This window comes from Pogona vitticeps, chromosome 12 (assembly GCF_051106095.1).
Source record: "Pogona vitticeps strain Pit_001003342236 chromosome 12, PviZW2.1, whole genome shotgun sequence".
Taxonomy (NCBI): Eukaryota; Metazoa; Chordata; class Lepidosauria; order Squamata; family Agamidae; genus Pogona; species Pogona vitticeps.
The window spans coordinates 25,908,909-25,923,602 of NC_135794.1; the positions used below are offsets into that span (position 1 = coordinate 25,908,909).

General features: G+C 48.4%; 1 protein-coding gene across 4 annotated transcripts in view; it reads right to left on the reverse strand.

Moving 5' to 3' along the window:
- The window catches only part of ATOSA (atos homolog A), a 28,337-nt gene extending 14,719 nt beyond the window's left edge, over positions 1-13,618 (reverse strand). The window contains exons 1-2 of one of the 4 annotated variants that reach the window (XM_072981951.2): positions 13,413-13,551; positions 1,680-1,971 (exon numbers count right to left, since the gene is read on the reverse strand). Coding sequence is in view for 2 of the 4 variants with exons in the window: in XM_020790058.3 (XP_020645717.3) it covers positions 5,592-5,628 (37 nt within the window). In the remaining 2 variants the exon portion in view is untranslated. The other 3 variants (XM_020790059.3, XM_020790058.3, XM_078381030.1) reach the window with 3 other exon arrangements.
- Positions 13,619-14,694: the final 1,076 nt, after the last annotated feature.

Genomic DNA, 14,694 nt, shown 5'->3' on the forward strand with positions numbered 1-14,694 from the left:
TGGCTTAACATTCTACAGCAAGCCCAATTTTCAGGGGGCTGCACGTCATACGCCTAGCTTTCACCAGGACTGCTGACAGCCAGAGGCCGAGAACAGGCACTGATCCAAGCAGTTAAGATTCCCTCCTCGCAACCCCCTGCACTCAGAAGAACACAGCCCCAACAAGGACTCGATTCCGACACCATGTTTTTCTTCCACATTAGTCTGCAATGTGCTAAGCCCGGATGAATTTCAGAGGAAAGTTCTTCAAGACAGGAGAGAAGGTTGGATTCTGCTGCTCTCATTCGACACCAAGAGGTGGTGGTCATGGCAGCTTACATATGCAAACTGCCTTTATTTTATAATCAGGGCACCAACTAAGCTGCGCCCCAGAGAGCATGATTAACTGTCGCTCTAGCTAATGAAATTTGAGGAGGTCTATTTTAAATTATGTAATTTTAGACTATCAGTAGGCAGATGCAGGTTGAAGACAGCACCAATTTGCTTGGCTTGAGTTTGTAATTCAGAAGACTGAGTGTGCTGTGTGAGATAAGGATGATTCCAGGAAAAACATACCATGATTATTATTACTGACTGTATCAAAGATCCAGTTATTAAGCTTGACTTGGGTGCTAAAATGTTGCCAGAGTAGTTTTATTCATCTAATTACAAAAATAACCTTGAACAGACAGACAGACAGACAGACAGACAGACAGACAGACAGACAGACAGACAGACAGACAGACACACACACACACACACACAAAAACAATCGGGGTTGCAGCTCTACTCCAAAGAGGAGTTGTACAACTAATAACACAAAAAGTACAATTCAGTGCTTTTTAGAAACAACAGCATAAATAGATGCTGCTTCTTTTATCTTTTTCAAGGAAAAAAATTTAGAACCTTTCTGGAAAAAAAATGTTTAGCATTGTCTAAAGGCACAAAATGTGCAGGAGGGTCTCCCAGAGTGTTTTCCAGCAGCAGTGACCTAATTTCACCCTTGCTATTCCTGGGTGTTATCACAGTTGCAAGCCTCCCTCTCCCGAGGGGAGCTTATTGTTGCCTGCGCGTTTTTGTAACAAGCTAGACAGTGTATTCTTGGAACACATTTTCTAAGGGCCAGGATTCCCCACTCAAAACACACCGGGGGCGGGGGGGGGGACGATGATTGCAAAATAACAACGTCTTTGCTCCTCTGAGGAGGAGTCCACCCTCCCACCCCTGCTGTCGCAGCTGTGTGGGTCTTCCACTCAAGTGGGGCGGCTGCATCCTATCCTTCTTCTCGCTCTGAATTGGGGGGGGGGAGTGGAAAAGGGCCTGGCCAGGCACAGGGGCTGGAAGCAGATCTAGCGTTTCAGTCCTAAACAAAGAAGGAAAGAAGCCTTCCCTCCCCCCCCCCGTTCCAGAGAACAGCTCCAGCCCTCCCTTGCAGCTCAAGGAAACAGGGATAGAAAAGGGCACCGTCTTTTCCCGGCCTGTATTTCGCTGCCAGTGAACAACCACCTCAGATCCAGCAGGGGACAAAACAGGGCGGCCGGGCTGCAGGAACGCTGAGAAAATGGCCCTTCGGCGGTGGCTCCGGTTCCAGATTGCTCTGCATTCAATCCAAGGCTTAGCATCCAGAAAACACACAGAGAGAGACACAGAGAGGCGTAAAATGGATTCTTCTTAGTTCTCCACCAGCCCTTGGATCCCACCTCATGACTCACGGATCCATAACCTCGTTCCTCATCTTTAGCCAGTGCCGCACGCTCGTCCTGCCGGTGGCAAGGGAAGCCTTTGTTCATTCTGCTGGTTGCTGAAAATACACAGACTTCTGTCCCAGGAAGATGCGAGGGAGGGACCTGGGGGTTCCTCGTATCTGTGACTTCCAAGAAATGCTTCCGTCTGACCCGACATCACTGCCCCCCCGGACTCTCGGGTGCTAACCATGTCTAGCAACGCGCAGGTCCCCCATTTCTCAAGTCTTGGTTAAACTGGCTGACAAATCTGAGGATAAAGAACGCTTTTGAAATGATATTGATCAAGCAGAAGTTGAGTTCATGCAAGCGGCACTGGGTTAGGTGGGCTGCTGTCCAATCTAGTGTGGGATAGGTTTCCATACCTCTACGCCTTTGCAGCCTAGCTTCAGATCTGCAGCTATGGCACCTCATGGGCCTTCGCAAGGATGCCTCTGCCAGACAAAGGACAGGAGTCAGGTCCCCTGGGAGGAAAGGCTAGGGGTGTGAATCAAAGACCCTCCGTCCCTCCCATGTGGACATAAAAAAGGGAAGTTCTCCAACTGTATATCATGGCCCCGCAGCTGCTTTTCTCCATAAAATGCAAAGCGGATATAAGTGTGCCGCTTATATCCCGCCCCATAGTGCTTAAAGCACTCTGTGTCCGTATCGGTCTTCAAAAAGACTGCCAGGAGGACCCGGGCCTTTCACGATCCGTAGCAGCTCAGGATGGCAAAGCACTGCCCACTTTAGTGAGCAAGAGGGCCGGATCTCTAAGAAGTCCTTGTTCAACCCCGCCTCCCGCCTCCTTCAACAGACCCATATTTAGCAGGCTGAACAAAGAAGTCTATTCCAGAGCCAGAGCCGAAGTGAGTGTCAATGGACATCCTGCGTGGTGTCAAGTAAGAAGACGCCGCTGCTCTACAAGAAGCCAGCCTGAGTTCCCTTGGTCTTATAGGCCTAGTTTCATGGCCTCCTGCAGCAAAAGATCAACCAAGAGAGGCAACTTCGTGGCTGCTTCACGGGCAGCTGTCAGAGGTGAGAGGCTAACATGCACATCGCTCTCGTCCAGGAGGGTTTCTGCCTGGGAAAGGAAGTCCCCTGCAGACCTTCCTGTCCGCCCTGGCCCAACTGGCCCCTTCGGTGGGTGGGTGGGCCGAGTTCAGAGTCTGAGACAGGCTGTCCCTGGCCGAGAGGATGCCCCAGGGCACACAGCCCTCCCAGCTGCCTGCACAAAGGCAAGGGGCTCCAGGGGCTCCTGATCCTTTCAATCCAGGGGGACCTCAAGGCCAGTCTCTAGACAAGTACGTAGTAAATGAACAGGAGGCCTGTAGCCTTCATGCTCCAATGAACATAAGATTTGCCAGTCATTGGGGTGACTCTAAGGAAGTCAAAGCTGGTTGCATTCAAATGAATCTTAATCTGGAACTAACTTTTAAGGTGTGACAGTGACTTTAGAGGACATTTACGAGGCAACTGAAAACACAGCAAGTCTACAGGCCTTTTGACTTTCCACTTTAAATTTAAGCATTTCTATTTCAAGACTCCCTTAGAAAGCTTATCTCAAAAATGAAACAAATGAACAAACAAAAAAACTTTTAAGCTTTTAAAATATGTTAGAACCTGAGATTCTCAGACTCTCCAAAGCCACCCGGTCCCTCCTCTAGGGCCCTGGAATCTCCATGAGAGGAGCTGCGGAGGACGAACTTGACAACTCACACTTTCCATCTATTCCATGGTCTGTGGCTCGGCTTTGGAAACCATTTCCTGTAGTTGCTCTGAAATCCTCTTTGGAAGTGACTAAAATCAAACAAGGATCCAGGCAGTGGGAACCCCTACCCCACAGGTTCTTCCTAGAGAAATACTCAAGATCCTCTTGTGCCTGTTTACATCTGCAGACGTTGTCCAGAGATTTGCCATGAGCTCTGTGGCACAACAGAGTGAAAACACAAGATGTACTCATGGGGCAACCACCAGATGTTACTAGATCAGCAGACGATGGAAAGGGAGAAAGCTAAGAACTGGCAGGTTCCCGCTCCAACGTCCCTTTCCCATTCATTGGTTCAAAACCATGTTTCTATGGCTGCTGGGCATTTTTGCTAACATTCTAAAGCGAGCACAATTTGCAGGGGGCATCATGTCATAAATGCCAATTGCAACAAACAAAACTTGGGAAGAGAGGAAGAAAGTTACACAAACATTAAAAAAAAATAACAATCATCATAGAACGTCGGAGCTGGAAGGGTCATCAAGTCCAGTTCATGCCAAGGAGGCACCGTGGGGAATTGAATGCCCAGCCTCTGGCTCTACAGCCACAACTCTGGAAGCTGTATGAGAATCGCTTTATGTTGTGCATCAAATAAAAATCTAATCCCAACCGTAGCAGAGTGATCAATGCACAATTGTCTTCAGCCTACACTGTTGAAAGACCAAAGATCACCCACAACTACCTCAGCTTAGACAGAGTTGTATGTGACATCTGTGATGGACTCATTCATCAGTCAAAAATAGCCGTGGTGTGTGTGTGTGTGTGTGTGTGTGTGTGTCTTCTGGCAACTTAAAGAACAACACATTTTATTTGGCATGAGCTTTCAAGGTAAAAATTCTCTCTCTAACCGAAAGCTCCCTGTGTTTCCAGCTGGGCAAAAAGTACTGGATGAAGGTTGGCAGCACCATCAAACTTGTAAAGTGCTGGATAGCTCAGTGATTTAGGCTTCTGGCTGTGGAACCAGAGGTTGGGAGTTCGATTCCCCCGCTTGTGCCTCCTGGACAGGGGCTGGACTGGAGGATCCATAAGGTCCCTTCCAGCTCTGCAGTTCTAAGACAACGATGATTAAAATATGTTGGATAACTGGAAAGTCTGACTCTGTTCCAGCAAGTTTTCAATAAACATAAACACTCTTCTTAGATGTGGAGGAGAGGTGTGCCCAAGGTGATATTTTCCCCGCTAGAGAATGTTGACATCCAGTGTCACAACGGTCACTTAAACCAGACATTTGCCCCTTCCAGCTTGCAAGAGATGCTACAAGAAGAATCAACCTCTCGGGCCAAGCCACGATTCTCGAGCCCTGAACACTTCATCCAACACCCAGGGCTACCAGGCAAAGAGAAGGGCTTAGTTTCCAATGTTTCATTAGTCCCTTTTGTTGAAAGGTAATTTAAAATGGTGCCCAAATAAATTGGCTAGAAGTTAAATACAAAACAAAAAATACACAAAGGAAATACATAGTCACATAACAAAGGAGCAGGCATACACGTCTAACTAGTGAGAACTCTTCTGTGGTTACACAAACACAAATAGCAATATTCAGTTCTAATTCACATGCTGCTCCCCACCCCAAAAAAGGCCAAGAACACCTGATACTCTTAAATTACTGTCAAGACCCTGATGTTTACTTGTTCAAAATTTACTTCAATAAACTACTCCACTGAGCGAAAACACGGAGCCATACAAAGTATGAATTCAGAATGCAATAGTGTAATTCTAGCAGAGATCTAGGCTTAAGTTATAGGTTGGGATTAATAAGGGTCTTATTTAATAGTCAAACTACAGAACAGAATGTCACCATCTGCGAATGAGAGAGTTAGTCTCCTTGCAAGAAGCTACATTTCACAATCATTCTGATGCATCCCTTCTTCTCACTTGTATCCCCTTCCCTATTGTTCAGAGGCAACAACCCAAAATTGTTTTCAAAAACTGTTTGTCACCGGTGAGCGCTGAAACGGCTGCTGCCCGGAAACCCTCCGTGTGTTAATATTTTCACACCCAGACAAAAGGAGTGGCAGCCAAGGGCTAACGCTGAAGACGAGGGAGAGAACAACACAGAGCCGGGTTCACAAACCACTTAGGAACACTGAAGCGTTCGGAAGAACCTCCTTCTGGCTACACACCTTCTCTGTGCGGCCCTTTGTCTCCAGAGTGGACCATCCTGGCCTGGCGATGGAAAAGCCGTGGCCTGCCTTCCTGGCAGCCAGCCAGCCCGCCCAAGGGGCTAGAGCCTGGGGGCCCCGGGGATCCCGACGCCTGCCGTGGCCGGCCCCAAAAGGTTCCGCTTGGGGGACATTTCCAGCCTTTCCGTGCAAGACATTCGCTCCCCACAAAGGAGGCAGAGTCAGGGCGCACATAGCAACAGAGCCCGCCGCTGATTGGACAGGCGGCAGGCAGCAGCCCTTCGCGGCTCACGAGCTCTACGACAGTTTCCTGCCTCTTTGGCAGCCGGATCGTGTTTTCTTTTCTCCTCTTGTGAACCCAGCTGTGTTTGGGCAATCGGAGAGGACAGGAAAGCAGAACAACAAGTAGCAGGACACACTAAATGTGGCACCAAGTGTGCTATTATTACTTCAGCTCAGCCTGAGGGGGAGGGAAAAAAGGCATATAAACAGCAGCTTAAAAAAAAAGAAAGAAAGAAATCAAACTCAAATATACCCCGTGCTTACCAATGAGAAACCCAAGGGAAAAAAACATTTGTGTTGAATGGCTGTTTGGCTTGCAGTGTGTGTCACTTAACAGAGCTCTTCTGCAAATATATATATATATTTCTGTTGCTCCATAGACATAAAACCAACATATTTTAGACTTAGCAGAGTGAAAGAACAGGCACTTTTCAGAGAAACAGGGTTTCTCAAAGGGGAGAAAATTTTTCTGAGGACAAGGGCAAAAGGGGAGAAGTTAATCCCATCGCTGTCTCCTCCAAGCATGCAGACAAGCCAATTAAGAAAGCTGTCCGTAGAGCAGCTGCTGCAAAACTAAACCATGGCAGGTCAGGTCCCCGATTTAAATGGGAACAGGCGGTTCATCCCTACGCAAAGAGCCCCCGAGCCCCAGCGAGAAGCACCCCCAGCGTCAGATTCCAGCACGCCCAGGCTGGGCTACCTTTTCTTCTCCCTCCGATTTGGCTGCCCAAACATAACAGTTGCTGCTGACGGTTCAGCTCTTCCCCCACACTGCTTCCCAACCTCCCCCTGCCCCCCCCGCCCCCTGCCCCCTGCTCCAAGGAGCAATTGCTGTTGATCTATCCACACGTATTACCCAGACCTGTAATTATAAGTGCCCTTTGCCCCGTCAGTCTTTGGAGCAGCAGAAATGTTTGTATACACACCAGGTTCAGCCTGGACAGATGCTTGATTGCAAGGTCCAAATTTTTTTCCAGAGAGGGTCAAGTCAGAGAGTTTCATCAATATGCCATAAGCAGGAAAGCAAAATTTTGTTTTAAAATAAGCAGGCTTGCTACATCCAAAACCAATGCCATCACATCTTAGCCCACAGGAGTCTCTAAAGAGATGCGGGGAGAACAACAATGAATCACCCACCTGGGTTTCACAGAGAGAAACATTAATCCGGTGTGCGCCACTGCACAGCGGACATCCACATTCAATAACAGGGCGCTTGGTCTTTGAAGAAGTATTGCGTTTTGCTGCAGGCAAGGCTTGCCCCCACATCTTGTACCATTTTTAAAATCATGCTAAAATAACTGTGCCACTTTGTTTTCATATAGGACCCTGTTTACATTTGCAAAGTGCTTCACAGGCATCCATCAGCAATCCTTGCAAAGGTCGGCCAAACAACTTACCTTGGAGGCTCCTTTGGAGAGGATTACAGAGATGCCTGTTTGCAAATGTGAATGTCTAGCACAGTGGTTCTTAACCTTTGTTACTCAGATGCTTTTGAACTGCAACTCCCAGAAACCCCAGTCAGGACAGCTGGTGGTGAAGGTTTCTGGGAGTTGCAGTCCAAAACTCCTGAGTCACCCAAGGTTAAGAACCAGTGGTCTAGCACACCTCCACTTAGCTAGAAGGGGTCAGGAGAGCCAGGTCAGTTTAAACTAAGCCAAATTACACGGTATCTGGCAACAACAGTGGAAGATCACCCTTTTCTGCTGGAAAAATGGGAGTCCCGAGGAGGGTGGCCGCAACCCCAGCGCTGCCCTCTGCCCACCCAGGAGGGGAAGGGCCCGAGAAGCCCGCCGTCTGCTGTCTCCAACGGAGCCCCTTTAGGCCGAGACCAAACAGGTTTACTGGTAACCCTGTCCCTGCCCGTGGCTTGACTGCCAGATCTCTCTCCACCCAGCTCAACTGCCCCCACCAAGCGATGGGCTACCACCCCTTACAGCCAGCTCTTATGCTTCCTTTCACCTTCAGACTTGCCTCTGCAGGCTCTCCTCCCAGGGGACGGCTCTCCGGGAGCCACCCTCAGGCCACCCTTCTCCAGCCTGTTCCTCAGGCCTCCCTTTGGTGCTCCTCCTCCTCCCATTCCCGGTGACCTCTCCTGCTTTTACCTATCTGTGTCGCTCGCCTTTGATCTTCCGGAACAGTTCCCTGTATACAGGAAGATGAAACACACACTATCTTGGAATGCCCTTAAAAACAACTCAAAGGCTGTTGCCACACTTTATTTTGACAGTAAGGATGACCTTCTACTGCTGCTTCTGAAGTTTTTAACTGTCAAATTGTTGTTTTAAGCTGCTTTTAATCTTTTAAAAATTATATTAATTAATTAATTTTGTTTAAAGTATGTTTATCCCGCCTTTCTCCTTAAAAGGGACTCAAGGAGGCTCACATCATTAAAAGACAGCATGTAAAGCTAAAAACAATGACACAAAAGCAGTTAAATAAACTAAATTTGTTTCTTGCTTCAGGGGAATATAGACACGTAAACAGGCAGATGGGACTTGATACACAAAGCGTGCTCAGTCCAAGCAAGTCAATGGGCCTGAGTCATACTTTGAATGATTAGGCATTATAGTCACAAAAGAAGACTGGATTCCTGGAGGTTTAGGAATCACTGCCATGGATGTAACTCCGGGAGCAAAGTTTGCTCCACAGAAGCTTATGGTACAGACAGAGCACAAGTAACCTTCGAGTCCTCTACACACATGCAGGAAAGAACACCTGCCTTCACCTGGAAGTGGCGAACCCTTCAGGGTGCGTCCCTCTCTCTCCTTCCTGTTGGCGTGATCACAGGGAGCCCCAGGATAATTCTGCTAAATCAACCAGTTCTATACTGAACTGGTTATTTTCACCACTGAACCGATCCTGGATTTCACTTTCCCTTCTGTCATAGTTGTAAATACTGAAGATTTATTCAGTTATATGCAGAAATTTGCAGCCAACTTAATTCACTAGTGCCCTAGTGAGTTGGCCATGCCTTCTTCAGGTGACTTTAAAAAAGAATGAAGGACCAGCTGTGAAAGAAACCCCAGAACAAAAGCACTTTTCTAACATGTAAAACACAGCACTAAAATCAGACCCAATGCCACATAAGAATATGAATGCTTTAATATGAAGAATTAAGAAATAACTACAAATGTAGCCGTGAATCTATTTGAAAACACATTGCTAATTTACGTCTAAACATTGAACACTCGTGATTACTGGGCTTCCATCTTTACTGTGAATCTTGCATTTCCCCCCTCCCTCTCCCAAAAACTAGCTTCCAATGCCCAGTGTCCTGCACTTATTTCACAAATGCCTATGCCAATTTTAAAAGATCAGGGTGATTTACTAGAACATAATGCAAGATAATAATCAAAGCTTGTTTTCATAACTTGAATCTTCCTGCTAGTATTTCCTATCGACTAAGACCTAATGAGAAGCAGATGTTTTATTGATACACTATCTGCGTTCTGAAGATTACAAACAATTATCTGAAAAGAATAGGCATCCTGCATTACAATCCATCACTTTATCACCAGAATACAGGCTACTGGTTTTGAAATTCATGTACAATTCTAAAAAAAAATCAAAACTCAACACTTTATCAAAACCATATTCAGAAATGCTGGGGCAGGACATGATGTCCAGCCTGCCCAGGTAACATTTTCCATTATTTGGCAACAGAATGAGCAGAAAGAAAGGCCAAACGGATGCATGACAGTAGGAGCCTACCTCTGCACGACCACAGGGCATCTAGTCTCATGGAGAATTTTTTAAAAAGAGTGACATCCAAATAATTTTTGTATCCACTGTGTATCTTGTACAAAATGGAAGGCAGCAGGAAAAGAGGAAGATGAAACATGAGATGGATTGACTCAGTAAAAAGAACCCTTGGCCTTGAGTTCACTAGACCTTCATAGAGTCTGTTAATGGTAAGACTTTCAGGATTATTACTTCATAGGATCCCTATAACCTGGAAGCAACTGAACAGCACGTAACAACGGCGGCGGCGGCAGTATATCAGTACAGTACTAGAATGGCACGGCCAGTTGTCCCTTTAGATTAACACTAAATTCCCATAATTACATCCAAACCCATGGGGAAACATGTAATGTTACTGTTATGTACCATCAAGGCACACTGAACTCATGACAACCCTAACAATGTTTTCAAGGTATGCAAGATATTTAAGGAGTGGCTTTGCCACTGCCACTCACTATGGCAGAGAGGGATTTGAACCCAGGTCTCTGCCCACGACATAACACTGGCTCTACACATAGGCTCCATTGCTTATAAAAGGGATCAAGCAATCCTCAGAGTTCTCTCTCATTTTGTCCTAAACACCTTTCAGGGATAGAGCAGCCAGAAAAACATCTTTCCTTCTACAACCGGAAGCAGCATCCCATCCCTGCATTTACCTGAGGCACCTGCAACTACAAGCACAGGCATTTTCACAAGAGCTGCCACCGCCCTGCTCAACAGGAAGCAACTTCACCTGAAGCTCATAGGCTTTGTTTATTATTCATCACCCCAACTGGATTGAGCAGCTCTAACTGCAAAGTCTAAATGCAGACTATGCAAATTTCCCAGCAAGCTAGTCCCACTATCTTGCTTGCTCCTTAGTAAGCGTGTGCAGGATTGCCACCTAAGCTTATTGCTCTAGCATAATCAACAGAACCATGATAGGTAGTCCCGACAAGATTAAACCCACTGAACCAAAGGGCTGCATTGACTGTTAACCCACCATTCTGTAATCAGTTGATAAGTCTACTCTGATTGGAGCCAGCAATAGGATTTGGGCTAGTCAAATCAGAATTTCGTGTTAGAAGAGATCAAAAAGTTAAAATGCAGCAGATCATTGAGCTCAAGCTGCAAAACGTGAGTTGCTAGCACAAAATGTCTGCATTTCGCACCCCTGCCTTAAAACACACACAAGAAGTGGGTCTCTACATTCCCACAGCTCATCAGCCATTAGTCTTTCTTCAGCCTTATATTCTGACTCAAAACATTCATAGTAGCCTTTGATCAAGGCACGAGACTCTTGTACTTTGCCTGAAATCTGGGAATGCAGATGACCAGAAGAGAGAGGGAGTCATCTCCTTATCACTCTGTACCCACATTAAGCTTTGCATAATTTAAAATCAAGAGCTTCTTTTCCTATTTATTTGAAATATTTATCCTTACTTCAGAACATGCTTGCTTTTCTATCCCATCTACAACTTTAATCACTTGGTGACTAAGTCCAAATAATAATCACAAATGATTGTTGATAGAAAAAAACAAAGCACCTTCTTCTGATATATAAGGTTTTCCTGATCTAACCTAGAAAGCCCATAATGCACAGACATGGAATGTTCCTCTCCTTACTGGCTGATGCAGCACGTTCCTGCCAGCCCCCGTATCAAACAGATGTCACTGCAGTTCAGCGGGGAGCTCTGCTTATCCCCTTGTCCTTCACTACTAATTGACAACTAATGGAAGTGGGCGATTGCAAGCTTGACTGCCTGCTTGCCCTACAGCTGCCCTGCAGGAAGTGGCACAGGTAAGCATCGCCGGCACAGCTTGTGCCTTCAAAAGAGCCTCTGGGGGCTGAATGTGGCAATGACGCCATACTTTGGCCCTTTGCGTTAAAAATAGATCCATTGATCCTTAAAATTACAGACCTTATTTGCTTTCAGCATAATAACTGACACTGGAGGTCCCAACTTGACTGTGCTGCTGAGAAATGTAAAGCAGTTTGAAGCCCCTTTTAAGGCTGTTAGGTGTTTGCAAGCTTCTTAGAGAGATCACTGTGTCAGTATTTCAAAATGCGGCTTTCTACAAGCAGTTCTAGATTATGGTTTCATCACTCCTCCTGCCACAATACTGGCTGCCTATTCTAGAGGCACACTCATCATAAAGTGCCATTGTCTTTTCTCATCCTGCATCAGCTGTGAGTTACTCAAATCCTAAATATATGTCATCAAGCTTCTGGGTAGTAAAGGTCATTGCAAAAATACCAAACCTTTGTTTCTATTGTAATACACTTTGCCATCTTTAATACTCCTACTTACAGTACTAACAACAACAACGAGAACAAGAGACTCTATGGCTCATCTACTTCAGCTCCCTTCATGGAGGTACATGAAGTAGTCAGTACCACCGAACAATGTAGGATGACTGAACACAGGTAAGTCTTCCGGAAAAATCTGGTTCTCAGCATGTCCCACTGGCTTCTCTTATTTCACTGTCCAAGTGATGTTTAAAACTGTAAGCAAGAATGCCTCCTGACTGGAGCAGGGGAAATGCCACTCTCCAAACCTTTAGGGTGAGCCCCCCCCCCCATCCTGGTCCACCAACCACTCTCATTACAACATTCATTGATTTAGTCAGTTAGTGGTTCATTTATATACCACCCTATTAGTGTGATACAGTACTCTGGATGATTAACAAAATAAAGAAGCAAACAATAACAAACACACACAATAGTTCAAAGCAATCAAGTACCTGTGCTCTCATACCTCCACTGTATTTAAGTGATGCCCTACAGATTACTAAGGGCCAAAATAACCAAGTTTAGGGTTCCCTAAAACAAGTTTCATGTTTTTAAACCTCCTCAACATCTAGTCCCCTTGTAGGTTTTTTAGCTACCTAAAATTATTTGTGTAATATAGGAAGTTAAGGCAGTACAATTTAATGGGGGGGAATGAAGTTGGAGAGTCCTCACTGTTCTAGAAGATGCTATGAAAATTAGGCCATAATCCTACATATACTTACCAGAAAGTCCCATTAAACTCAATGTGATTTCTAAGCAGGCCTGTATAGGACTTCACAACTAACTGAAAATACTTTTACAGTTTAAGAAAATCACCCAGACTTTGATAACATGATTTAAATTGGCAGCCACAATTAACTGAACTTTAATCGCTTTGAGCAGCTCTTACAAGAGCTATGGGAAGGGTGACCTGGTACAAACAGACTGTCCTATCTGATCCACTGATTTCATCAACTAGCCACAAACACAATGTGAGGTGAGGCTGATAAAGATGGAAATGTTTGTGGGAACGGGTTTTAGCTGTTTTGCATGAGTTTCGAGGCTGTCCTTATCTACCTCTGTGTCAGTCAGAGACTGTCATTGATAATTATCACCCCAGATTGCCATCTCGGCTTCTTGTTTGTAATGTTGCAACTGTATGACAATAGCCGAAGTACAGCACTCTTTTACACTTGAAATGATACTACCCATCTCCCCAACAAAGAGCGGGTTTCTAAAATCCCACCATCAGTCTCCATCGGCGGCCAGATCTCCAATGATGAAATAAAGCCAGTAGGTTTACACAACCACCCTGAAACAAACACACACACACCATACTCTACCCACTAGTTTCAGTAACCTTCGGTGGTGGAACACAGCAATCTCCTCCCCAAGGGGCTGATCCTGGAGGGAGACTGATCCTGCACTCTTCGGGGTGCCCTTGCCACCCCTTGGAAAAAGCCTCTCGCCCAGGAACCCCCCAGCCCCCCCCCACACACACACAGACCCTCCTTGCCATCAAGGGACGCGTCCATGCCAGGCTTTACCTCGGTCGGGCTTCATGTTGAGTCCAGCCTTTCCTTTCCTGCCCAAGGGTCAACAAAGGAAGTCTTTTACGGGGGGGGGGGGGGGGACGGGGGGTGTCCTCCTCCTCCTCCTCCTCCTCTTTGTCCTCCTGCGGCCAGGCTGCCTCCAGCCGGATTCCTCTCCCTCTCCCTCTCCCTCGGTGTGTGTTGTTGACGGACGACGACGATGATGATGATGATGATGTCGTCGTCGTTGTGGGAAGGATTCAAAGCCAAGCCAGCCCCTCGTCCTTAACGGATCCTTCAGCAGAACCCGCGGCAGCCGGGCTGCTGCCTCCGCCGCCGCCGCCGCCGCCGCCAGGGCTTCATGGTCCGGGTAGAGGCGGGAGGGAGGGAGGGCGAGGGGGGGGCCCAGAAGCACTCCGGCCGGTGGGTCGGGGGGCGGGCGGGCAGGGGGCGGAGGGGCAGGGGCAGGAGAGGCTCAGCACGGCACGGCAGGGCAGGCAGGCGGCCCTTCTCTCCGTCAATCAGTCAGTCTCCCTCCCTCCCTCGGCCGGTCCCTCTGGCTGCCCCTTGCCCGGCGTCCTCCCTTGACGCGGCGGCGGCGGCGGCGAAGCAAACCTATTTATAACCGGCGGGGGCCGAAGCGCAGACAACAAAAGCTGGCCCTCCCTCCCCCGCCGGCCCTCCCGCCTCGCCCTCCTCTTTCCCTCCCACGCGCTCGCGGGGGCCCCTCCCTCGCCTTCCCTGAATCACCCCCGGGGCATTTCTCCCCCCCCCCGCCCAGCCCGCGGCCCCAAAAACCGCCGCTCCCCTCCTCTGCCCTCCGCGCCGGCCTCCCCGGAGCCGGTCCCGCCGGGGGGGGGGGGGAGAAGAAAGGGGGAGAGAGAGAGAGACGGGCACCGGTCAGCAGACCCTCCCGCGCAAGGCCTCCTCGGCCTCTCCTCCGCCCGGGCGGCTCTGGCCGGAGAGCGGAGGGGAAGGACGCGGGACCGAGCCGCGCCCCCGCGCAGTCACACGGCGGCGACACTCGAGACGCGCGGGTCAAGCGAAGAAGCCGCCGCCGCCGCCGCTCTTGCTCCCCGCGAGGCCGCCGCCGCCGCCGCCGCCGCCGCCACGGCCGCCGAGGCTCCCCCCCGAGGGCTCCCCATGCCTCTTGGCCGCCGCCCCCGCCGCCGCCGGTGCTGCTGCCCCTGCTCCCTTTACCGGGCCGCCGCTTGAGAGTCTCCCCCCCCCGCCCCCCGCAGCCGAGCGGGTGGAAGGCTCCGCCCCGGGAACCCCTCCCGCCTCCGCCGCCTCCGCC